Source organism: Scophthalmus maximus, chromosome 2 (assembly GCF_022379125.1).
Source record: "Scophthalmus maximus strain ysfricsl-2021 chromosome 2, ASM2237912v1, whole genome shotgun sequence".
Lineage (NCBI taxonomy): Eukaryota > Metazoa > Chordata > Actinopteri > Pleuronectiformes > Scophthalmidae > Scophthalmus > Scophthalmus maximus.
This window is the reverse complement of record NC_061516.1, coordinates 16,505,001-16,530,810: the sequence shown is the minus strand read 5'-3', so window position 1 is coordinate 16,530,810 and position 25,810 is coordinate 16,505,001. Positions and strand designations below refer to the sequence as shown.

The window sequence follows — 25,810 nt, the reverse complement described above, 5'->3', positions numbered from 1 at the left end:
GGAAGTTGTCGGTAAACGAGTATATATGAACGAAAAAAAAAACGAACATTAAAAAAATAATAATTTCAACTCGCACCACATCAAAGTGGCGGTCACGTATGAAGCTGCACTTTGATGTTGCGTCACTCGTTTCCGGTCCGTCGGAGGCCGCGGTGCAGCCGGTGACCCGCCGGTTTGTTGTTGGAAACAGTAACTAGCAGATAGTAAGGGAGCTGGTTAACATTCCACCGTCGTGGCGGCAGAAATGGACTTACCGGCTTCTTATTACGGGAAACTCGATAAAAGAAACCCGGTTATTTCGGCGTTTGACCGGGACATCAAGTCGTTCATGACACTGATGAGACGAGTGGTTTCTTCGGACAGCCAAGACAACAACGGCTCTTATGCTAAAGGGCAAGTCTGTCTCTGCTTAATTCACTTTGGAGTGAATGTTATATTACACTTGCATTTGACATTGTTGTGTGCTCTTTGCAGTCTAATAATAAATCAAGTTGAATACTGACATGTGTCTCTTTGTGCAGGATCAGAACTCTGGTGGAGATATGGGGAAAGTACAAACATCGACTGCCCTCACTGTTGTACCAGGAGCGAATGTTGCAGGTTGCAGATTTTCTTTTTGGAATAAAGGTAATTCACAGTAGCCTATTACCTGCCAACATTTAGTTTCCACATGTAAATTATATCTTTGCTACATAATCATATCAGTCCACATAACATGCATAGTTTGCATTGTATATATATATGTGTGTGTGTATATATACTCTTATATAACCAGATTACATTCTGTTAATTGACAGAACCGAGCGCAGCGATTAGCCGAGGTGTCTCCTGCACAGCAAACTTCCATAGTTTCCATTTACATCTGTCTTCTCTCTCCTCTTGGTCCGTAGTTGCACCAACTGGCTCTTTGGCAGGGCTACAGTCACCTTCTGCCTCAGGTCAACCCACTGAAAATAACTGACATTGCGAGTGTGGACCACTTCATGGCCTGCTTCTTCCCTGAGGGTTTTGATACAGACCAAGATGTCTTTGCCATGAAGGTACACTGTACTATACGTGAGCTTGCGTGGAGAGTGTCTCTGCGTGTCGTATATTTGACTGCGGACAAGGAAAAAGTTCATTTCTATTTTGAGATATTTGTACTTCAACTCTGATTTCTCTACTCTAAATTCCCTCTGCGTGTGTGTGTGTGTCTGTGTGTGTGTAGGTCCGTGCAATGCAAGGCTGTGCCCTTTGTATATTTGAGCTGGAGAAAAGCCACAGTGTCCTCAGGCAGGACGGACTCAGTCAAGTACTGCGTGTGCTGAACTTTATCAGGATCATGATGCAGGCATTCCAGCAACATGAGCACCTCTGCTGGCAAATATATAATGGTATATTAGTAAAAACTTGCTTTTTTGTCTGACAGTAAATTAACATGTGCATAGTGTGCCGTCATTTAAGCCATGACAATACATCTACTGTTTAAAGTGAAGTGAGAAATGATGAATTCTACTGTATTTAGTATCCCACTGTAGAACTAACCCTGTACTGTGCATCTTTCTATTTTTATTTCTCATCTTCTCCAGGTTCATTACATATCTACACCATCTGCCGTTATCTGATTACCATGGATTGTAGTGCACAGGTACTTAGAGATATATTTTTTTATTTGAATTATTAGTTTTTTTTGCAGCGACAATACGTAAACATATTGTAACAGGTTGCAGGAGCTTGATACACATATACTGCATGTAGGATATATATTCAAGGCTAATTTGCAATCCCTGTCCCTGGTTAGGCTTTTCTAAAAAAAAAGGTCACGATACATTGTTTCATCAAATACATAAGTTAACCTGACACATACAAAACGTATCAAGATTGTTACCACATGTAGAGTTATACAGTGGTATCGTTTTATGATTTTTATCCGTTATTTTCTTTTATGTAGTGATGTTGACTATGGTCAACTGATGGAACTCATACTTCTGTATTTCTTGTTTCACCTGTTATTCATCTGCCAAAGAGTCTTTTCAAATGATTTGTTTTGGCCTTCTGGCAAATTATTGTAATTTTTCATAATCCTCGATGTCACCATTTGTGATCCTGTCCAGGCACTTGAATACCTTCTGTGGGCAAGCATCAGTTTAGAGCTTTGCATCCCTCTGATGACAGCTGAGTATCTGCCATGGATTGTCACACTCTACTGTGCTGTGTGCCACTGTTACTATGACAACCAGGCTGCAGTGCAGGCGGAGGTGAGAGACGCACGTCATCAGCAGTCTTCTGTTAGCCAACTTGCCATCAGCATCTCTCTGATGTTAATTTGATGAATTTTATTATACAGTCCTAAATTATCTAGGACTATATTAATACATTTTGCTTTGATATGTATATATACAGTATATATCAATGTTTTCCCATGCTTAGGTTTTAATATGTTAAAATAAAATACTGGCACCATGTATGGAATATCTAAATTAAATTTCATCCACATATTGAAGTCACAGAAAAGGTTATCAAAAAAAATTAATTTCTAACTTTTTTTGGTGAAGTCTTATTACTGTTTTTTTAGGGTTGTTCTTGTGTCTTCAATTGTTTCAGGCATTTGCCAGGAGAGCCCTCGGAAGAATCAATGAGCAAGCAAAGTTGGAAGAGCAGAGTAAAGTTCCTGCGACTAGAGAGACTCAGAGAGCTTATAAAGAAGCCTCGATCAAGGCAAGAGACTCCTCTCATGAACATAAACTCTTAATACTGTTACTGTGATCAAATATTACAGAGTGGAGACCGTTTCACAATCAGGAGAGAAAAAAAACAGATAAAGGATGCAAGGAACATATAGTGCATGCAAATAAAGTTAAAGTCCAAATAGCAGAAGCTATTAATAATGCAGACACATACAGATTGTTGTCTTCTGAGATGTATGAATATTTTTGTTAATTTCATATCCCAGAATACCCTTTTTTTATACTCGCATCTAGATTGTTAACATACTGTACTTTGTTTTATCAAATTGAAAGTGATTCTAATTTTTTATTACTTTTTTTTTTAAACTTTTACAGCTGGGCGCCATGGTGTTCAAACGAGCAGTGTATGAGGCCAGGAGGAAACAAAAACCCATACTCAAACTGAAAAGCAAAAGCGCCCGTAAAGTAATAAGATCCTCTTTAATGCTGTATCATCACATTCAATGTTAAATATCATACTAAGGGTATAGTCTGTGTAGTATACCTTATTGTTAAGTAAATGGTTTACCTTGTAGTTTTATCTACTTACTTTGAAATTTTACTTTGCCGCACTTATTCTAAAGGAGTTCGGAGTTTGCTTACATGGTAAACAAATTTTGTACTTAGGATTATACAGTATGCCTGTCTATGTCAACTGTAGGTGCCATGGCCCCGTACAACAACAGGGCGCATGCTGCTGGCCCTGTTTGACAGCAGCGCGGCGCAGTTTTTGGGCATCTTAGAAGCACTTTGGGACAGCACCACACCCCCGCTGCAAACTAGGATGCCAGATGAACCAGAGCAGCAGGAGGTGATCCTGGATCTCGTGTCTGCTGGCATCAGTATCTTATCTGGTGAGTTAAACAAACACAACTGAGAAACACTCTGCAGTGTTAACAGCAAGTTCATAGTTAAGAACTAACATTCAGGTGCAGCAAATGCTTCTGGATGCTCAAACTGTAATTGGGTGTTGAATGTGTGCTATCCTCATTCTGTAATGAACGGTGTGCTTGTGCAATGTGTATGTTTCTGTGTGTTAAGGAGTCGCAAACACTAGTGAGCAAAAGGGTGACGACCCACCATGCATCTGTCTGAGTGCAGCGACGCCAGCATCCACTCTGATGGATTTAGCCATTTCAGGTTAGTTATCTTTGTCCTTTTTTTTTCTTACATTACAACCAGCACATGACTTTATAATGTAGTTCAAGGTTTTTGTTCTGTGCAGTGGTCTGGAAATGTTGTGTTACAATGATGTGATCTGTTGTGTTACCAGGAGAAAACAAAGTATCCATCATGTCTGCGGTGAGGTTTATTAAGCTGTTATATCAGTACAAGCAGTCAGGTGCATTCACTGTACTCTCCAGAGAGATGCTGCCGGTTTTGTCTGTGAGTAGCACACAAACAATCTACTGTGATTGTCATCATTCTAAAAAGGGGCAATATATTCCATCTCTATCAGTTCTCACTTGTGTATTCTTGTTTCCGTTGTAAGTTAATATGAGTTGTGTCTCTCTGTGTCAGGGTTTGGAAGGTCTGTCGTTCAGGAAGGCAGAGATTGAGCTCGCTTTACTTGGTGGCTTCCACAATCTGCTGACGTCCCAGAGGAGCCGTCTAAAAGACAACAACATGATTGAAGGTAGCAAAAGTAAAATTGCGCCACATATGAACCTCCTTGGATCTTTAGGCTTATAAACATTTATTTAGTTAAATTGATAGATTAATAGAAACTGAATTTTGTCCACGTCTTCTCGTATCGCATTGCTGATATCAAATGAACAACCTGGCTTCTTTCCCTTGATTGCTTGTGGTTACCTTCTAACAGAAAGTTCTTCAAATTATTATGAGGCCCACTTGGGGCTTTTACTTGTTGCTAAGATGGGTGTCTAGGTACCTAGTTACTGCTTGCTGAATATAAGCCAATATGCTTTGAGATGATTTTTCATGCACGTAGCCTAACATTGATTAAGGACTGATAAGACTCTCAATACTGAGCCTCAGTTACTTGATTTTTAAAATATCTAACACTGATTTTATCATTTATCTCTGCATTTTGATGTGGTTTTGGTGTGCGATGTTTCCAACAGACAGACACAGGTCCTCATTGTCAATGAGCGATGAATTCATTTGCCTGGTGGACACACTGCACAAGTCTGTTTGTGGCTCGTCTTCTGTAAGTTTCCATGCTGTGTGTGTTGATCCGTCAAGGATTTAGATTACATTTTGTTCAGAGGAGGACATGTTCATGTCTGCATGTTTTTTTTTTTACTGTACTTGTCTGTTTTTGTAGGAGGTGCAGCCAGATGTGGACCTGGTATTGGATGTTGTGTTATATCTCTGGGGTAAAGTGCAGGTGGTGATGCAGAGGGCCAATATGCAAAACCCAGAGTTTAAACACAAGTACGACAAGGTACATATTTATATGCTTTTAAAGGTAATCAATACTGAAAATGGTTGACCTTTTCCTGCACAGTGAGCATATATTTGATTTAGACTGGATAAAACACATACATGAACTTATATTTACTTGAACATTTCACTTTGTGGTTAATGCACACATCCCACTTATTTATCTTAATTTGTGTGCGGTATTATTTTTTTAAAAACATATTTGCAGTGGCTGTGGTGTCTGTCTAGACTGTGTGAGGTAGCCTCTGCATATGGCCTGGAAACTGTGGACTGCATGATGATGACAGAGATGATCCACACATTGGTCATTTTGCTAGAGAGTGCTGCTGAACGCAGACAGGAAACGCAACATGCAGGTGAGGCATTAGGTTCACCTACCCTGTTTCCGTCCATTTTACACACGCGCACACACACACACCGTAGTTATGACAGTATGATTATTCTCAAGTTTTCTGTGTAGCAGCTCCTGGAGCAGACGGTGATGGCGTGATGGTGCGCTCTTTATTTCTTCTTGAGGTATGTAAGTGATTTGACTGCATATGCATGGCATCAAATGATACTTCTGAATATTGTCAAGTGTTAAGAAATAATGATGTGCATTATTCTGTCTCAGAGTTCGAGTACAGAGTTGCTTCAGATGGTGTGTGAGGTGGTGAAGAGAGGTCTTACTGCCCTGGGAAAGGGCGTAGCTACATTGCCTCCAGGTCGCTCAGCAGTCATGGACTCTGCCTTCATGCAGGTGGGCAGCCAACCTGTCCAACACTCATAACTGTACTGTAAGATCAGTATAGACCGAGAAGGTGTGAGTGATGCGGATCCCTGTTTTCTTCTTGATCTGACAGAAATTGTGTCCCCTCCCTCCGTCGACTCCCTCCCGATCTTCTGTGACATCATTGGAAGAGGGAAATGAGGATGATGAAATCTGTAAGAAGGAAAAAGAAGAAGTGGAAACTGAGGCAGAATCAGATATTAAAGCCTCTCAAAACTCAACACGTGTGCCCCTGCTGGCCATAGACCGTCATCTAGAGCTGGACATCATTCACCACAGGGCTTCCCTCAAGTTACTGCACCTGAATGCAGGTCAGACTCACTGACGCATTGACAACTTTACTATTGTGGTGAATTTAAGAATCAATTAGCCAAATTCAATGTAGTTTGTACACAATTTTATAATAATAGAAATGTCCCAATGCCGCACTTGTTGTATGAACAGAAGTTTAAATCATAGTTCATTATCCTAAATACTCATAAATACTAAATATGACTCTAAATATGGTGGCTTGTACTGATATTTCCATCGTTGTATGTAGTTGCAGAGTCTGAGCTGTTGGGTCGGATCAAGAAGAACAAAGTGTCCAAAGCTCTTTTCCTGATCCAGAAGGCCTTGTTGGTGTACAACAGCATGGAAACAAATAAGAGCAGCAAAACCAAGAGTCTGCTAGAGGTAACACACACACACACACACACACACACACATATTCATGCTCTCTTGGACACAGGGACAAATATCCTGTTGATAACTGTAATAAAAGCTCTCTTGTTCTGGTGGTATCTTCAGTAACATCTCTGGCTGAAGACATGTTTAACAGTGAAATGAAACAGTTTTGTCAATTTTGGGAATTCAAACCTTTTCCTTAAATGTCATTACACTCTTTGTTAGTAGCTAATTTTCCCAAGAACTGGTGATTGAGGTAAGTGTGATGAAAATTCAATTGGCTTGTCCATGTGCTCTTGCCAGGAGGCTTCCTCCCTGATAGAGAAAGCGGAAGTAGAGGAGAGAAGACTTTATATCTCCACCATCTCTACTTCATCTGAAAATAAATACAAAGGAAGGAAAGAGGTGGAAGAAAACCCTCCACCTCCACCCATCCTTCTGTCACGCACTAACCACTCCTTAACCTTTACCCCAGCGCCTTATAATTTGGAGGGACAAGTGAGATTCCCCTTTGATTATGTTGTTAAATTATCAATCTTACAACTTGCAAATCATCCACTGCAATTAATATACTGTTCATCTTTTTCTTTGTACTTTTGTGTGGTACTGTACCAGGTGTGCTGGTACCAGCTCTGCAGCCGTGCAGCTGAGGGCATTAACCGGAAAGTCCGCCTTGGAGACTGCGGCCTGCCAGGAACTGGAGATATGGTACAATTTCTTTCTTTCACAGAAGAATCTCAGGTGTAGTCGGGGGAAATTTTGTCATCTTCCATGACCCGATGTGTGTCCATGATATTAGTCCCTGACTCTGTGTGTTTCCAGGTACCAGCAGTATCTGGTAAGTGCCTGCTGAGGGTGGAGGGGCTGGTGCCCAATGAGAAATATGTGTTTGCTGTTGCTGCCTACAACAGCCAGGGCAAGCTACTGGGCAACGCCATTGGGCAGACAACATTCCCACTGCTGGCATCTATGCCTGTACCACTGCTTTCCACGTGGGCTCACTTGGTTCAGGTACACCGAGTCAAAACTTGTTTCAAATAGCATCTACTCGAAAACCTCCAAGCAGAACCTTTGTTCGACACTTTCACTCTGGTGTACTTGTCACCTAATTTGGGTGTGTAGGATGGAAAGAGAAAAGGCAGGATTAAGGGTGAAGTTCTTTTTGACTCCTCCCTCAGGTGGCATTTCAAACAGAGCAGTATACCTTAGCAAAAAGAGCCTGCAAGGAACTGTGGAGCCACTTTACCTCCCCCGACCCTGGGTCCCACTGTACGCAGGATAGCCTTGTCACCACAAGGTGAGGGGCTAAAGATATTCACAGTTCAAGTCAAGGTGTCTCTATTTCATTGCATTCACTTATAAACTCCTTCTACTCTGTCCCCTTCCACCATGCTAAAGGCTGCACAAACAGACCCTACAAGTCTCTTCTCCTCACCTGTGTCAGTCGTTCCTGATTTCAATCTTCATTGAGACAGAGATCAATATTCAGCAGGGATCTCTCTACTGTGACTCGTTCAGTGACACTGGACCGTTCATCTGGGAACAGGTAACAATTTGTTCTGGATCCAGAAGTATCTGTATATTTGCCAGATTGAATGACTACAACCTTTCAGAGGCATAACAGGTTTTTTTGATAGTTATTGTTGAATGCAGCATCAAATTGTAAAAGTTTATTGCATTGATTGTTAACAAAGAACTTAATAAACATACTCCAAATAAGTGATATGTACTTTCATGCAGGAAGCCAGACTGGCAGAGTGTGAGCGCATGCTGGTGGCGATGGACTTGGCAATGTGTTTGAATGACGGTCTTGCTGCCCTGCAAGCTGTAGTAAACTGCTATGGCCTTTTGGCACCTCTCATCTTCCATCAGATCATTTGCCACCCTGTGGTACAAGTATGCAAACAAAATACTCCATACATAATAACATTGTGTCCTAATCTAACGTGATACAAACTGTTAGATAATTCATAACTTTGTGTGTTCACGCCCTTTGTTTGTGTTCTGATGTTCAGGTGCTGAAAAAATGCTTGATCGTTTTGGAGGAGAATTCAGATCTTCTCAAACAAAAATGGGCTGGAAACATCTTAGACTCACTAATGCACATGATAGCCTGCATTACCTACTATCTTTCAAAGGTGTGTTTGTGTTTGTATTGTTTATTCAGTTTGTGTGTGTTCAGAAAACAGCATTTCCGGAGTTCTTAAAAACTGTTTAATTCAATCAACACGGCACTTACCCTGTATTTAATTCTTGTGCAAAAATAACGTCATTACATTACATAGATCATTTTTTACAGATGATTCCAAGTAGATTAAAAGTATCATTACTTTTTAAATTTGGTGGTAGTTTTTGCATATTTATCCACCTCTCTCATCCACAGTGACTTTCGATTTTCAAATGTGCAAACTGATATTTACCCATGAGCTGTGCATCAAAATGACTTCTCTTTCTTCATCCTTCCTGAATAGACATTGCGTGTGCTCAGGGAGCATCAGATGGCTTTCCTACTGATGGAGTGTGGTCGCAGGCTACTACAGGAGGTTTATGATGCCCGGGTGCAGATCAGGAGAATCTCCAATGAAGCTGTAAGCAAAAGTGTGATGATTAATATATGTTCAGATTTTTTTACTGCTATATTTTTAGGTTATGTTATGACATAAAGCCAGTTTAATTGTTCACCAACGGAAGAATATCTGCTCCATAGTTCTAGTATTTCGGTGTTTCTTCTATGTGTGCAGTCCAAGGTAGTCGATCATGCTGCAATCAAGAGTGAAATGAGGATAAGCCTTCAGTTAAAGGCGCTGCATGCGAAAAACAAGAAAAGAATCGGATCTGGAGCTGCTCTCACCACAGACAATGGTAGCACATTGACACGCATGCGTAGTGGTTTCAATAATTTTAGTTTTTCGTTCAACAAGTTTGAAACAAAGGTGGGGTGTAATAGCAAGAAGTTTACAGTTTCTGGCTTTTTACTTGCAACTGAAGCCGTGCTTGTTGAAAATGTTGAGGATTATTTTAGTTCAAAGGTTTTGGGCAACAAAATAATACAATGTGCTTTACTTTTAATGTGTGCCAATTACTGACCAACCAATGGAAGCTGACATTAAGCAATTGCATGTATATGTAGCATGTTCATTATTAAATTTAAGCTCCTGTTCAAAATGCATACTTTTACGTTATTGACCAAAACAACCATTGGCATGTATTATTACAAAGATTAAATTTAAGATATTTCATTTAATTTTTCCTCAGCTATAAACTGCAGTAACGAAGTGATCTTTTTTCCTCCAAAGTGAATGAAAATGTCTTGATTTCTGTAGAGATTGCACACCCACTGACTAGCTGTGAGGATCCCACCATATTGTATGATGTGATCTCCAGTAGCACATTAACGGATGCCTATGACCATGGTAAATAGCATACACTTCACATACCTTTTTTAAATAAATAATTAGTCTTGTTAATTCACATCTGTTTCTTTCTGTGCGTTTTTCTTGATAGTGATGAAGCTCGGATGCAAGGCATATTTCACTGAGTACGCAGCACTGCTACTCCAGAGAACCGTGGAAGAAGGTCACCCAGACCTCGTATTGGAGTGGGGACAAAGCATATTTGAATTCCTTTCCAGGTATTCTTTCAACAAAGATTTTTGGAAAAAAATCATCTTTATTTTCATAATCATCATTTCTTTTCATGCTGAAATCATTGGTGTAGTCAAAATGTCAATTGATGTCTTCCAACATTTTGTTATTGACCTTCTCAGGCGCGACGAAGAGATGTCCACAAAATGTTTGGAGGGAAACGATCACATTAAAAGAACTCCAAGAGCTCCGAAAGGAAATGAACCAACCCAGGTAAAAAAATACAGATTTACACATATACAGATACATGTACATACAGACAGACATTTCCTCAACATGTGTAGCATGTAACAGGTGTTTATATCTTTTTGCATTATTTAACAATATTCTACCAACCAGCTACGTTAGTATCACTTAATGTGCAATGGGTTTTCTTGAATGCGGAATATTAATAATCAAATCTATGTCTCTGTGCCTATGTAAAACTTTACATTCGCTTGAACTGCACACACAGAGAATCCGCTTTTATGAGGAATAATGTTTTCTGGGTTCTGATATTTTAAAGTAGCCCAAATTCACTGGGTAACCATATGATCTACAAATACCTTGTGGGTTGCTCTTAATTCTCTTGCCTTTTGTATGTTGTAGACAATCGTCACAGCCATCTTCATTACAATAACCTATCACAAAAACTACAAAAATGGAATGTACAATTCAATGATTATTTGACACTGTTAGTTGCTTTGTTTTGGTGTAACATATACATGGAACACTTTGTGCTGCAGATCACACCAGATGATACAAGAAAAATAAAGCAGAAAATGCATCACAGCACGCTTCGGCGAGGGAGAACTAACAGGTACCGTGTGATTATCTGTGCGTTGGATTACTGTGTTTGTGGTGTAAGGTTGTGTGTTATTTCAGCTGTATATGTGTGTTCATGTAACTACATGTGTACTGGCTCTGCTGCCCTTGTGTAGGGAGAAGCGGGCTGTGGAGAACCTACTAACCACAATGGCGTCTGCGGTGCAACGCAACAAGAGGCTGCTTAAGCTGAGGAGCCTGTGCTGTGAGGAGCGAGTGTGGAAATCACATCTCAACTACAGCATGGCTCAGGCACATATGGTTCTGTTTCATAAGGAGCTAGACCAGCTGCATGGAGGAGGCCTGCAGCACAGGTTCAAACATAAGATACCAGCAACTTAAAGGGGCAGTAAGCGATTTTGGGGAAAGCAAAACCGCGACCTCAGGTATGGGAGATCGATGCGCTAACCACTAGGCCAGGCTTTAGAATCGCTTACTGCCCCTTTAACTTCACCTTCTGTCAACTATTTCTCAGCTCATATAATATATTTCAGTGTTTGTAGTCATTATTGTTTGATTAGTATTACATGTGTATATGTACTGTATTCTCGTGTAATATTGTGTTTTGTTTGTGCTTTGCTCAGGTACAGCCAGTTAAATCTCTCGTATTTCTCTCTGGCCTACTCTGGTGTCCTGGTGGCAAGAAACTCACAGCAGTCTTCTCAAAGTGAGGTGGTCTCAAAGAGAGACTCCCCCCACTCTGGTCTTGTTGTCCAAGTGACTTCACACAAAGACAGGCAGAAGAAGGAGGGTGAGAAAGATGGCTGAAAAATAATAAGAAAAATTTACTGTACTGAGGTCATCACTTGTCTGCTTCTTTACTTTCAGCAGTCAGTGACGATGACTCAGATATCACAGATGAGAGTTCTGAGGAGGAAGAGGAAAAGGACGCCTCTAAATCTGTGGATCAGCAGACTGAGATGAGTGGACAACCTATTTCCATCCTGCTGGACTCGCTTAACAAAGCTGCTTTACATCTCCGAAGGGCCATGGTACTGTTCCACACATACACGGACATACGTTCACCCACAAGTAGACAAATTCAGTTCAGTGCATGTGACCATACAGTGTAAATCCAAGCTTTGTTGAGCTTGTGCGCGGTTGTATTCCAGGTGTTGGCCCATCGTGGCAGCCATTGGACCACTCTATGGTGCATGTGTCAGACTGTGTGGGACCAAAGCTGCAAAATTGCTTCCTTCGCTCAAACAGATGTTCACCTTGAACCTGACTCCCCCTTGACAGCAGAACAGCTGCACACCACCTTCACCCGGCTGCTGTCGCTGGCTTCTGACCTAATCATGGACATGGTGAACAAGTTAGGGGTAAGTATCACATGCAGTTATGGACACACACTGACCTACTTGTTTAAAACCTCACACACATAATTATTCCTTTCTAATAAAGACAAAGAACAAAATGTCTAGATTGCAATATCTGTTGCGACAGTCTGCATCTGGTAAAGATGACACAGTCCTGTTGTGTCCTGCCTCTTTGTCTCTCATCTTCATCTTGGTCTCCACTAGCTGTGGAGTTTATATGACAGTGACTTGACTGAGGGAGAACTCGAGTCCAGTCTTCATTTCTCAGCCCCGTTGGATGAAAGCACCCATATGGACCTGCGTTGGGTCCGCATCTTGGTGTTGGACACTCTGGAGCGGCTCCATGATAGTGGCAAATGGGAAACCCTGGCCCACTTTGCCTTACTTTTCAACTCATACACACGGTGAATACAACAATTTTTTTTTTTTTATTTGAATAACACAGATTATACTGGCATCATAAAACTTCAGGTGCCGCACAAATGGAATTATAAATTGCTTTGTAAAGCAGTTATTAAAAGACTTGAAAACAGAGCACATAATTGCAATAGTGAATCACATAGATTTTCACACAAAACACAATTTTTTTATGATTTAATATAGCCACACTTTGCTCATTAACCTTTCAGAAATTGTGTAATTCCCAATCAATGAGTCACTTGGGGAACTATCTGAGGGTACATGCCCATGGTTCTGTGTTACGCAAATATAAATCTGTTTACTGAGTCACATTGTTGGGACTTGATTTTCCTTAGAGGACAAAAAGCACCTTCCCATAAAGGTTAGGTCTCAATGTATCAGTGTAATGTTTTGGTGGATGAAGTGGTGTGTCTCTATTTCAGGGAACGTTACGCCTCCATTATAACTCCTTTACTCGTCCATGCTCAGAGGAGGCTTCTTGAAAGGATCAGTTGTTTTGGAGGCCCTGTGGTTCCACAACCACACCATGTCAAAACACAGAGAGTCACTGGCAAGGAGGTAGAACATACTCACACACAGAAGCATGTTCCAATTCTGTAATCCAATAAAACTCTTCCATAGAAGCCGTGGTATTGCGTTGATTGATTATCTTGCTAGATGAATGAAGTATTAATCTTTTTTTAGCCGTGATTTGATTCTTCTACAAGCAAATGCAGCTTGAAGATAAAAGAAAAAAGTCAAATGATTATTTCTTGCAAAGTCATCAATCAGCATCATATAATCTGATAACATACTCACATCATGTGTATTTGCCATATTCAGTCTATAAAAACTAATTTATGAGTGTCATTTGTGTGCTGCTTTCTTCATTATATTTCAGGTGACTTGCAGGAGCTATGCAGGCTGCCAGTTGCTCAATGGGTGGACCCCTCACAAGGCACGGCAACTGCCCATTCAGAAAAAAGCATCGCTCCCAAACTCCCCTCCTCCAGATGCAGCTGAGCTTAAAGGTTTGAAGAGCCAGCCTCATTTCATATCTGCCTGTTTTACTCTCACAAACAGTTGTGTGTTGTGATTCCTGGCCGTTGTATAATTGAAATGCTCCAAATGTTACAAAATAATGTAGGACTGGTGGAATGGTGAGATACAGTACCATGTTTTCTTACCATACCAAGTGTTCAAGGTTTTGTGTGACAGTTTGCAAGGGCATTGTTTTCATGCATATATGTTCTGTGTCCCAGGTGCAAAAGTACACTCCATGTCCCTGGTGTGTGTTCCTCTCGATGTAGAAGACACACTGAGCTGTTACCAACGAGCTCTTGAGAGAAAACCTCATTGTCTTCAGGTCTTCCAGCACAGTCGCTCATTGCTGACGCTGCTTCTGGCACATACGCAGCCCCGTGAGTCCAGTTCTGATTAAGTGACACTCATACAACCACTGTTTCTTACTGACACAGTTTGTGCGCTGCCTGTCTTTCTATCCTTTCTATTCAGGCTTTACAGCACAGTTGCACAACTGTCATTCTGAAAGCCTGGTAGATTTCAGTCCTATAGTTATGTCCAGTCCAAACATCCAACCCTGCGACCTGAGAGAGGATAACTTCAGAACACCAAATGCTCTCTACAGCCGCCCTATCAGTGCTGACCACATGCCGACTGTCACTGCTGCATACTCCACCTCCATTAGTAAGTTCAGACCTGGCATTAAACGACCACCTACCCAGATGACGTTACCTGTCCAACTACAGTTTTATAATGAGCCAAAAGATTTTTTTGCACTTCTCTGTGTTTTCCATCCATTGATATATTTATGGTCAAAAACAACATAGCATTTGGTCTTTGCAAAAGGCAATGATGTACATGTTTGTTTGCATATAGAGCGGGAAGTCAGGTCCGATTACAGGTGGTCAGTCGAGAGAGAGCACCAGCAGGCTACCAGATAACAGTATGGAATATCTGGATGAATTTTTTACCAGGTTGTCAGGGTCATAAAGGTCTTAATTTTCCTTAATCCACCTGTTCTTCAGAGTATCTCCAGGCCAACAGTCACGACTCCCTCAGAGTTCAGGCACTGCATGAAATGGGAAACCTACATTTCTACAACGGAAACATACGGTTAGAAATCTGTTTTATCCCCATGTGTGTGTATGTGTGCCTTTTATCGTGTACATTATCCTGCAATTATACAGCAAAAAAGGTTGAGCTCTTCATAAATGAACTCCTGCCTGTGTTTTATCTCCAGGGCAGCACACTCATCCTGGAGCAAAGCTGTAGATTGTGCCTTAGGGTGCTCAGGCATAGTAGAAAAATGGGATGGCGTGACGTTTGGAAGTGGCTCCCTGCAACAAACCCTGAAACAGGCTGGCATTTGGGGATGTCTACAGGCTGCTGGGCTCACTGCTAAGATTGCACAGTAGGTTTCAGTGGAGGTATCATTGATTTTACATGATTCTTTTTTTTGTGTGAATTGCATACATAATGCCTTTGCTCCTGTGGGACTTCTTTTGATTTGCAGGCATATCTTGACTTCTGATATCAGCCAGCGAACCAAGTGCTGTCTTCTTTCTGCTCACCTCTTCAAGGTAATACTTCCATGGGGTTATTTATCTGTCTCCTCACAAACATGTTTTCCTTTTGTTTTTTTCATACTTTCCCATAGCCAGCACATCAGGTCCAGCCAGAGATACTCGATACTCAAAACTCTCCTATAGCTTATGTTATCCATCTGCTTTTTTTCTAACATGCGTGTGTGTTGACCCTTCCCCAGTGTGCACTCTGCTGCTCTCTGGCTCAACCCCAGGCTGACCTCCTGTACGCCTCCCACAGCATCGGAGACGAACTGCTCCCAGGAGTCGACCTTTTCTCGGAACCTCACCGGGTTCACCTCGGTACCACCGTAACCAGCCTTAACTTCATCTGCCACTGGCTTTTCACCACAGGCTACTGCCTCACGGTACGCACATCAACACTGTCTGTCTGTCTTCATTTTGAACTGCGACGCTCAAGATACATCATTGACTGAAAGTTGAATTATGTATGTCATTTCAGCTATTGCCCATACTGGCACTTTACCTACATTTCGTGGGGACTGTTTGCAGAGATGTGCAACGTTGGGTTGAGGGAAAAATACTGAAGGTCAGCATTCGTGTCGTCTTCTATACACACATGAATGATTTTTCCTTTCGTAGTTGTAGTGGAGTTTTTTAAATCTGTGTGGGTGTTTTCCGCAGATCCGTGCCCTTACTGAACTGTACCTGTTCACTGAAGCTGCAAAGGAGGCAGTGCAGCTCACACAAGGAATAGGCATCATTCTGCCTAATGGACACTACATTGCCACAGACGATCACCAAGTATGAGTACACACACGCAGGAACACAAACATATGTTCCCCATTTTTCTCTCGAAGCCTTTGGTTACTGGTAATATCAAGAGGTGTTGTAGTTCATTGTTTTTGGTATAACCTTTTGGCCTTGTGTTTGTACCTGTATTATTTATGGAATTTGTGTAAATACATCTGTACATATACAGTACAGTGACATGGCAGACTTTCTGTAAGTATAGAAAAATATATGTTCTTGTCCTGCCTCTGCACAGAATTGAAAATGTGTTTCGATATAAATGCCATAATCTGAAGATATATTTAATATTGTCCTTATTGTGCAGCCTGAGAAGACATTCTGTAGCAACAAGTCTCTCCTGGACAATGTTGTGGTAAGTTTTGTATGGCATTTCTTTTGTCAGTCTTCTTGTTTGACTTGTTCTCTGTCTCCGCTACTGTTTCATAAATTCAAAATTAGGATTCCCCACCCCCAAAAAAAGTTTTCTTAACTTGCTTAATACATTGTTTTTGATGAATGTACTCTGCTTGTGGTCAGTCTTTGGAAGAACTTGTGAACTGTGACATTGCTCCGGCGGTCCAAACATTGTATGGATCCACATTGTGCCTCCGATTCAACCTGGCTCGAGTTCAACTAGTCCTGGCGCTCAGCAACACTGTACAAGGCCCTTCTGTGCCAGGTCTGTAAGCAAGCTCTATGTCTTCTTGAGACACAAATTTATCTCTAGGATGGGTTATTTAGTGCATCAAATAGTTAAAAGTCATGTTACAGTTTTTAGATTTGAGTAACTACCTTTAGTCTTGTGGGACTACATGAGACTACACTGGCCTGACTAAGAGTTACTCTATTACATTATATTCATTTTTTTATCATACTGTGCTCTAATTATGAACCAAAGCATTCACATTCACTTAGAATATAAATCATTTGATTTCATTCTCAAAGAGTAACTGTGGATCTAAATTTATATGCATATGCTGGGAATATCTTTCAGATTCTGTTGATGGAGTAGGTTGTGCCAGCATAACAATGAGTCCAGTGAACTCAAAACACTATCAACATGATGATGAACTGGACAGCGAGAGCGCCGGTCTAAAGACAGAAAGGCCAAAGTTGTTGGATCTTCATACAGAGAAAAATCTCACTCCAGAAAGAATTAAGGTGACACTCCTTCATTTTCAATAAGATCTTTACATCAGGTGTTTGCCATTACTTTCTGCATTGAACTGTTTGAATTTTGGCACCTAACTTGTTTGTGTTAACTTGACGATATTTATTATGTCCTTTGTTGTAGATCCTTTTGTTAGAAGGAGTATCCTCCTTGTTGCATTCCATATCACAGCCGCTCACATCTCAGTGCTTTAGTGAAATAGAAAACCTGGAACTGGAAATAGAGTCCAATCTCCTCAAGGCGGACCTCTACTTGCAGCAAGGACATGTTGCATTAAGGTACATCAGCCTTATGTATGTGAACTGTTTTTTTTTGTATGTGTGTGTGTGTGTGTTTGCTTTGACTATCCTGACCATTTGGATATCGTCCTTCAGTTCTGAGATGGCAGTTTCATCCCTGGTGCTGATGCAGACGTCAACTTTAATCATAGGATCCATATCTGACCATCAGAAACCTGTGTCTGAGCTCCCACATCCCATGACAGGAAGTGACCAGGTAGCATATTCATAGTTTATATAAATATAGTTTGTTTGAACAAATTCAACCTCTTTAAATCCTTATCTGTGTACTGTCTTCACATAACATCCTTACAACCAACAGCACCACCTGAAATATAACTGCTGACAACACCTACACATTGTTTAAGTGATACCTGAAAAGCAGAAATGTGGTAATGTCACTGGTATGTGTTATATTCCTGACTTCAGGGTACTAAAGATTGCAGTTTGTTGAATCCCCTGCATGGAGACTGTCCGAGGACAGTTGAGGCTAGTGAGAGAATTGGAGTTTCTCTGTGGCTGCGTTGCCGCCTGGCTCTGGTCCGCAGCCTGGCTGCACACATCTGTGGCACCGCTGCTGTTTTTCCAGGTCCGGTAATGTGTTGCGTCAAAACAAAAACAAAATAGTTATCTTTCCTGCTTTGTGAACTGGTGTGGGATTTACACTTGGAGGATTACTTTTTTTTGTCTTTTTAAGGAAGGAACTTGAATGAAGAGGCAGCTTGGGTGTTACAGGAGGGTCGTAATGAATGTGCTCAATGGGGAGAGCTTGATATGCAAGCCCTTTTCATGGTCGAAGCTGCGGAGTTGGAGGCCCAGAGAGGCAACACCGATGACAGCATGGCAATGCTGCAGGTACCGACACACACACACACACACACACACACACACACACACCAGGGCTCCAGACTGCATTTTGCGACCACTTGCAAATTTGAAGAATTTGAAAAATGAGGCACCGAGTCTACCAGTTTAGGCCAATGTGTGTGTGAGGGGGAGGGTCCGGGTGTGATTAGTCGAATGCGGGTGTCACGTCAGCTAGACTCCTGTGTCTCGCTGTTGCTGATCAAACGCAGGGATTAAAATTCTCTGTCACTACGGAGGATTTCTGTCAATTAGATTTCAGAGCGGTCATACGTGAGATTGGTTTAGATCTCCACCAGTGAACAACATAACTTAAAAAGCACCGAGCTAGCCAGGAGTCGAACCTAGAATCTTCTGATCCGTAGTCAGACGCGTTATCCATTGCGCCACTAGCCCTGTGTGTTCTTCATATTAAGACAGATTGGATTTCACATAACTGCAGGAACAAACTTTGTCCTTAAAATCCAGATCAGTCCCATAAAACACTAAAAACATCTGTGGTTAGATGATAGTTATGATGAAAAGGTTTCTGATGGTTATTAGCACATGTTGAGAAGATGTCAGTCTATTTTGGAGGTTCTTTATGCTTTAGTATACAATATGTATTGATAGGAGGGTTTGGACATGAAGGACAATTGATAACCTAAAGGTACTGAGCTAGCCAGGAGTCGAACCTAGAATCTTCTGATCCGTAGTCAGACGCGTTATCCATTGCGCCACTAGCCCTGCAAATTGTGTGCCCGCGGAACAGATTTCACTTGACATAACTGCTTGTAAATGGTTTCGCCATGTATTTAGAGAATGCTGGTCAACTGACCTACCAAGTCGGTCAGTACAGGGTTTCTAACCACTATAAGATCACGGCCATTGACTCTTCTGTCTGAATCTCTCTTGGGAAATCATATCTCTAGCTTTCAATATAGAGGTTAGTGCCATGTTATTTGTTTGGTTTCCCTTAATGAGGAAAAAGGATAGAGAATTTCCATGGATCGGCTGTCTATTAATACTACATGTCCATCAGGAACAAACTTTGTCCTTAGAACCCGAAAGAGTCCCATCAACCTCTAAAAACATCTGTGGTCAGATGATAGTTATGATGGAAAGGTTTCTGATGGTTATTAGCACATGTTGATAAGATGTCAATCTATTTTTGGGGTTCATTATGCTTTTAGTATACATTATGTTTTGATAGGAGGCTTGGACATTGATAACCTAAAGTTACCGAGCCAGCCAGAAGTCGAACCTAGAATCTTCTGATCTGTAGTCAGATGCGTTATCCATTCAACACTAGCCCTGTGTGTTTGCTAGTAGGTTTTGGGGTGTGTATTTTTTGGACATGTCTCTACATATCCAAATGAACAATATGTATACTGACCATGTAAAGGGTTTTATACAGCATAGACTGAACTTTTGCCATGACCCGGATTTGAACCGGGGTTGCTGCGGCCACAACGCAGAGTACTAACCACTATACGATCACGGCCATTCTGCTGTCTCTTGGAAAAACATATCTCTAGCTCTCAATATAGAGGGCAGTGCTATGTTATATGTTTTGTCTCCCTTAATGAGGAAAAAGGATAGTGAATTTCCATGGATCGACTGACTAATAATGCTACATGTCCATCAGGATCAAAACTTTGTTCTTAAAATCCAAATGAGTCCCATCAAGCTCTAAAAACATCTGTGGTTAGATGATGGTTATGATGGAAAGGTTTCTAATGTTTATTAGCACATGTTAATAAGACCATAGTCTATTTTTTTTATGCTTTTAGTATACAGTATGTTTTTGATAGGAGGGTTTGGACATGAAGGACAATTGATAACCTAAAGTTACCGAGCTAGCCAGGAGTCGAACCTAGAATCTTCTGATCCGTAGTCAGACGCGTTATCCATTGCGCCACTAGCCCTTGCTACTGCGTCTGTGGATGAGGACGGGACGGTTTAGAGTGGGTGAGGGCCCTGCGGCTGCCTCAGTGGACTAGGATGGGTGGGTGAGGGCCCTGTGGCTGCCTCAGTCGACGAAGACGGGTGGGTGAGGGTGGATGAGGGCTGTACGTGTGACTTGGTCAAAGCTAAAAGACAAATGGCAGGACAAACATAAACATCATGAGTATTGAACAGCAATAATACTAAACATAACAAAAACTGTTGATAAATGTTTGCTTACAAGGTTTGGCTTTTGATGGGGGAACACAGCTTTTTAACAGTACTGGTCAAGCTTTAGGGAGCGGAGAGAGGAAGTGGCAGTGTGTGTGTGTGTGTGTGTGTGTGTGTGTGTGTTAGTAGAACAAATTCCATGTCACACAACTGTCTGCATCTCTCTTGGGATGACATATCTCTAGGTCTAGACGTAGAGAATGCATGTCACAATTGTAATTGTTAAATATGTATTCAAAGTCATCACAGTGCTTGTATGTTCTGTCTGTGTTTGCATGTGTATAGGAGGCAATGGATCTGCTCTCAGGACGGACATTCATACCACTGAGGTCCAGTGTGACTCTGGCTCGGGCCACCCTGCTGTTCAGCGACCTGAGACAAGAACAGAGCCCTACACTTCTTAGACTGACACAAAAAATACTGCAAAAGCAGGTACACAAACACACAGACATACTGTGTATATATAATTGATATCTGTACAGTATTTAAAAAGTAGGGCAAAGTTATAAACATTACCATTTAATACTTTTTCTTCATTTCTTTCAGCTATGTGTTTTTGGAGAGAATGTGGTGTTGGATGATGGAACGGTGTGTTTCTCTCCTCCCGGACTCCGAAACATCTACCTTCCCTACCTCAGTATACTGGAACAGACCACTTTACGAATCAGTCAATAAATAAAGAACATCATTTTTCATACTTTTTGGCGAAAAAAGCCCAGAGAGAACATCTATGGTGTCCAGCTATTAATTGTTTTTATTATTAATAAATATAATTGATTCAAGTAATTGATTCACCGTATGTCAAAGGCGATGACTTCAAATTGCTTGTTTTTTTCCTAAAAAACAGTCGAGAAATCCATTAAACTGTCATTGTAAACCAAGAAAATCATTACATTTTTCCTTGAAAATGATGGTGCGATCAATCAGTCATTTTATTTTGAATTGACAGTCTCTGCACAGTCATTACGATCAGCCAGCTTGAAAGAGACTCATGCACCAGTTCAATCTTTGAGCTATCCAAGCACCTCCAGTCCTACAAGCACACCATACTCAGCCACACAGCCAGAATAGAATGACAGCCGTAAGGTGGGTTATGCCACATGCATGTGTCTGTTTATATCCTTGGGAAGCTTGTTTTGCTAAAGACGACTGTATTGAGCAACCTGGTGAAAAAGGATATTTCGGGTAACCTGGTGAAATTAAACATTGTGAAATCCACTTGGTATTTAAAACCGGATGCACTGTAACTGTTCCTTTGCTGTTACAATGGCTATTTAGAATATGCAGGAGCATTGCATTGCATAAATGCAAATAATAAATTGACCTGCAGACAGTTTGATAAGCTGAACAAGAATACGTATGTGGATGTTCTCAGTTACTGTAAGTTGTCATGATGAATTGAAAATGATAATGTTGATTCTGTGTTTTTTTCCCCTCTTCATTTTCCAAAAGAAGTCCGTCAAACTGTCAGTTGAGCCAGGGAAGTTGTCAGGTTCAGAAATGCTAGTACTTTTACCAAATAAGACTCAGGGGTAAAAAGGGTGATATTACAGATTGATTACATTATTAAATTATTTGACAATATACACTTAATTTCATTCTACCCCTATTTTATTTCCACCTCCGGTTTGAATTAAATTTATCTTTTTTTTTATCCCTATGGGTTAAACGAACACAGGTGAAATAAGATAGAATGAAATATAAGTATAAAAAAAATAAAGACAGAACACAAATTTACAATGTCAAAGTGACAGTGGTGTCATGAGTAGCATCAAGTCAGCGTGTCATATCGTGATTATGATACTATATTCGGAATTATCTGCATTAATATTGAGTTATGAAAGAAAATTAATATTTATCTTTTACTCTAGCACTTTGAGATTGCTTTTAGCAATGAAAGGTGCTCTATGAATAAAATGTATTATTATTTACTTATCATATATTACGCTACCTGAACAAAAATAAAACTGCACTGTGTGAACTCTTCACGGATATTGTAGGAGGCACTGTCGATACCGGAAGCAGCGGTTAGAAGTAGTTTTATTCTTAAAACTGCAACCGGAAGTTGTGTATGTCGGTGACTTGACGTCGGTCTTTGTAACGGTAGCTCGCCTCTGATGGTCCACCGATTGTGTCGGTTTGTTGACGTCTGCAGGAGCACGGCGGTAGTTAGTGACGGGTAGTGGGGGCCGTTGTTTCGGGCGAGTGTCCACCGAAGCTAGCCCCGGCGAGCTAGCTCCAATGGGGTGTTGGACTTAGAAGATGATCGCCTCACTGTCGAGAGGAAGTCTGCTGGACGAGGTTCTTCATGGGAGCTTTAACGAGGTAACGTTCACCCCGCGTTGCGTTACCAGTGTTCATGAAGTTAGGGTAACTATAAACAACCAAGCGGGAGACCAACTAACGGTTACATGCTAACAACATAGGAGCATGGTGGGTCGTGTTGTTTGTCCATCCAAGTTATTGTTTACGTTCTCTTCCCGCTCGCACACGTCGATATGCGGTTTGGACCAAAAACAAACTCATTTGTGTTACATATTGTTAGTAAGCGAGCAGCAACATGCAGTGTAATGGTTTTAAAGGGAACACGATATAACCAAATAGCGTTTGTGTTACTTTTTTAAACGCTTAGAAAACAAACCAAACCATTGTTTTGGGTTCGGGCGTTAAGTGAAATGTTGTGTTGTGTGTAAAACGGGGTGCGTTCTTTTTAACGTCTCCCGGACGACGGGCTGTCACGTGACCACACGGTGCAGGTGGGGCGGGTGAGAGACGAGCTCTGCTCATCCACCGGCTCACTCTGGACCCAACACACATTCATATGTACGACCCGATTAACAAAAGTATAATTTAATAGGCGGTGGGACAATAGGCTGACCCTGCCCCCTCCTCCCCCTGTGCCAACATAATAAACAAAGGAACTCATTTGTTATGCCAGGGGTCTCGGCCTTATTTGTCCCCCCTGCTCTGTTGTTGTTGTGTGTGTGTGTGTGTGTGTGTGTGTGTGTGTGTGTATTTTTGTGTACGTGTTGCGGTTTGTTGGATTTGTGCTTGTGTCTCATTGACTAATTGCAGCAGCAGCTGGCAACCTATATTTCCTGGGTGAATTCTCAGCTGAAGAGGAAACCGGGCCTGAAGCCCATCACGAGCCTCAGGCATGACCTGCAGGATGGAGTGGTGCTCACACAGCTGATAGAGATAGTTGGTAAGTACACACAGACTCATATATATATATATATATGTATATATGTATGTATATATATATATATACACACACACACACACTAGGGGTCCACCAATATTGCATTTTCTGGGCCCATGCAGATACCGATTATTACTAATCTATTTGACTACAGTAAAAAAGTGTCAAAAGGTGTCAACATTTAGAATGAATCAAACTCTTAACGCACAATTTTGTTGAAATGCCCTAAAGCATATGTTTAATTCACAGAGCCTTTCAACGTGATCTTAACACACAAATTGCAGGGAGCTATCATCAGCATTATTATGAAGTTGAACAAAAAAACATGGATGGGACATTGCTATAGTTCAGAAAGTGGTGACAGAGCCAAAGTAGCACAAATTATCTTATCGGCAAATCGACTTGAAAAATTACCAATACCGATAATCATAAAAATGGTGAATATCAGTGCCGATAATCGGTTGAACCCTAATATACATGGCTCACACGGTTGAGTAATACTGGAATGAAGGAAAAATCACATAAGTAAAGTTTTTTCTAAATTTCTAATTGAACTATTTTGTGTGCCAATTTGTATATGTGCATCAAGCCTTTATTTACATGCTTATAAATTATGAATAAACTTTCAGTGTTTCCATTAAAATTTCTTAAAATGAAAAGGGAAAATTGACCTAAAATGTTCACAATGTTTAAAAGTAATATGGTGTCAGTTGAAACTGAAATGTACTGTGTTATTTCTAACCAATAGCTCTGTTCTTTTTTTCTTTCTTTTTTCACTTTCAAATCTCCATGAAACTGTCAGCTGGTGAAGTGCTGGAGGGAGTGTATGTGACGCCACAAAACAGAGAGGAAAGCTGGAGGAATGTGGAGCAAGTCTTGCAGTTCATTTCCTCCAGACACATACGCATGCCACACATATCCGCAAGAGGTAGATCACAGAGAACACATTCTTTTTTTCCTTCTTCAATTTTGAGAATAGGTGTTCTAAACTTTTCATGTGCTTCCTTGCTCTGTGCAGACATTGTGGATGGCAATCTGAAATCTGTAATGAGGATCATTCTGGCGCTGGCTGCTCATTTCAAACCCTCCGCCAACCACAGGGCTGCTACCGGAAGCGGGAGGACCTCGACAAGAGGCCACGTGAGCCACAACCCTCTCTCCACTGTTGCATTAGCACAGGATGCTGCTGCTGCACTGGCATCAGCACGATTCGATGCCTCACAGGCTGCACGAGTCCCACGTCTCCACAGGTACACTGGTCACAACAATTATAAACACAAACACAATTCTCTGTCAGTATCGTTGTGTAATTCTCAGTATCATGCACAGAATACACATATGATACTTCCTTTAATATTTCTTCTTATTTATATTTTATATTTATATTTATTATAAGTGTAGGTCTTTATGTATTTCTATTCTTGGTTGGAGCAACTGTAACAAAACGCCATGGATCAATAAAGTATTTCTGATTCTGAAATGTTCTCTTGCACTGCAGTAATTTATGAGATACATGTGTAGTCTTTGCCGGCCTCTAGTGGACAAACAGCGATTACCAATTTACCTCCCTCACAACTGCTAGCATACTGTATGTCTCCTCATATATGCAAAAAAAACCCTTTAAAATAAATTGCATCTGCTTTGTCTGCCATCTTTCAGTGGCTGGGGGTTGGACGTGGAAAAGAGTGTGTGTGTTCGTGCACTGGTTGAACAGTATGAAAGAGGATCTCCAGAGGAGCAGGACGACCCTCAGCCTATCAGGTAAATCTGCTTTTACATGAGCTCAAGTCTCTCGTAGTAATTAAACAAGTAATGCCATGAGTCATTTAATCTAGTAGCTCGAATTCAATTGTCCATACCAAATACATTTCCTGTACATTGCCCAGACAGAGAGATTAAACAACATACATACATACATACATGATTTTACCTCTCTGTGCCTTCTCAATGTAAAGGAAAATAATTTTATTCAGGTGATCAACCTACCTTCAGTAAAGTAGATAACTAGCCATGTGGTGCTCCTAACTTTAACACGTAAAGGAGATCATTTTCACATGTAAACTGTCA

The 25,810-nt window shown here is 41.0% G+C and overlaps 2 protein-coding genes and 4 non-coding genes across 10 annotated transcripts in view; 2 read left to right on the top strand and 4 right to left on the bottom strand.

Moving 5' to 3' along the window:
- The first annotated feature begins 26 nt into the window (after positions 1–26).
- On the top strand, positions 27–21,422 carry LOC118301626 (cilia- and flagella-associated protein 54-like). Of its 5 annotated transcripts, none has more exons than XM_047337006.1 (56): positions 27–393; positions 522–627; positions 891–1,040; positions 1,208–1,373; positions 1,569–1,627; positions 2,094–2,237; positions 2,584–2,697; positions 3,042–3,131; positions 3,367–3,559; positions 3,747–3,845; positions 3,979–4,091; positions 4,227–4,341; positions 4,790–4,875; positions 4,993–5,112; positions 5,320–5,467; positions 5,575–5,627; positions 5,725–5,850; positions 5,954–6,191; positions 6,422–6,555; positions 6,850–7,044; positions 7,162–7,254; positions 7,369–7,557; positions 7,725–7,843; positions 7,945–8,092; positions 8,287–8,442; positions 8,562–8,684; positions 9,018–9,134; positions 9,288–9,408; positions 9,870–9,959; positions 10,051–10,177; positions 10,313–10,403; positions 10,916–10,989; positions 11,111–11,308; positions 11,579–11,745; positions 11,823–11,986; positions 12,107–12,316; positions 12,518–12,717; positions 13,156–13,291; positions 13,614–13,743; positions 13,975–14,133; positions 14,228–14,419; positions 14,761–14,848; positions 14,976–15,146; positions 15,249–15,315; positions 15,501–15,686; positions 15,782–15,868; positions 15,964–16,083; positions 16,397–16,444; positions 16,609–16,750; positions 17,066–17,232; positions 17,366–17,520; positions 17,617–17,737; positions 17,950–18,109; positions 18,218–18,375; positions 20,827–20,973; positions 21,088–21,422. In XM_047337006.1, exons 1-56 carry the CDS (start codon positions 245–247, stop codon positions 21,214–21,216), a joined length of 7,548 nt encoding a protein of 2,515 aa, XP_047192962.1. In that variant the 5' UTR covers positions 27–244; the 3' UTR covers positions 21,217–21,422. The 5 variants fall into 5 exon arrangements, with proteins under 5 accessions (XP_047192962.1, XP_047192964.1, XP_047192961.1 ...); XM_047337008.1 differs by having other exon boundaries at positions 5,572–5,627; positions 11,826–11,986; XM_047337005.1 differs by having other exon boundaries at positions 5,572–5,627.
- On the bottom strand, positions 18,708–18,780 carry trnar-acg. The gene has a single exon. It is a non-coding gene; the product is annotated as a tRNA-Arg (tRNA).
- Positions 19,038–19,110, bottom strand: trnar-acg. The gene has a single exon. It is a non-coding gene; the product is annotated as a tRNA-Arg (tRNA).
- On the bottom strand, positions 19,796–19,867 carry trnah-gug. The gene has a single exon. It is a non-coding gene; the product is annotated as a tRNA-His (tRNA).
- On the bottom strand, positions 20,219–20,291 carry trnar-acg. The gene has a single exon. It is a non-coding gene; the product is annotated as a tRNA-Arg (tRNA).
- Positions 21,423–22,584: 1,162 nt separating the features above from the next.
- LOC118300861 (dixin) overlaps positions 22,585–25,810 on the top strand; it is an 11,156-nt gene continuing 7,930 nt past the window's right edge. Inside the window, exons 1-5 of the mRNA XM_035625689.2 lie at positions 22,585–22,866; positions 23,617–23,746; positions 24,546–24,671; positions 24,762–24,993; positions 25,403–25,504. Coding sequence (XP_035481582.1) covers positions 22,804–22,866; positions 23,617–23,746; positions 24,546–24,671; positions 24,762–24,993; positions 25,403–25,504 — 653 coding nt within the window. The 5' untranslated portion in view covers positions 22,585–22,803. The remainder of the gene's footprint in view (positions 22,867–23,616; positions 23,747–24,545; positions 24,672–24,761; positions 24,994–25,402; positions 25,505–25,810) is intronic.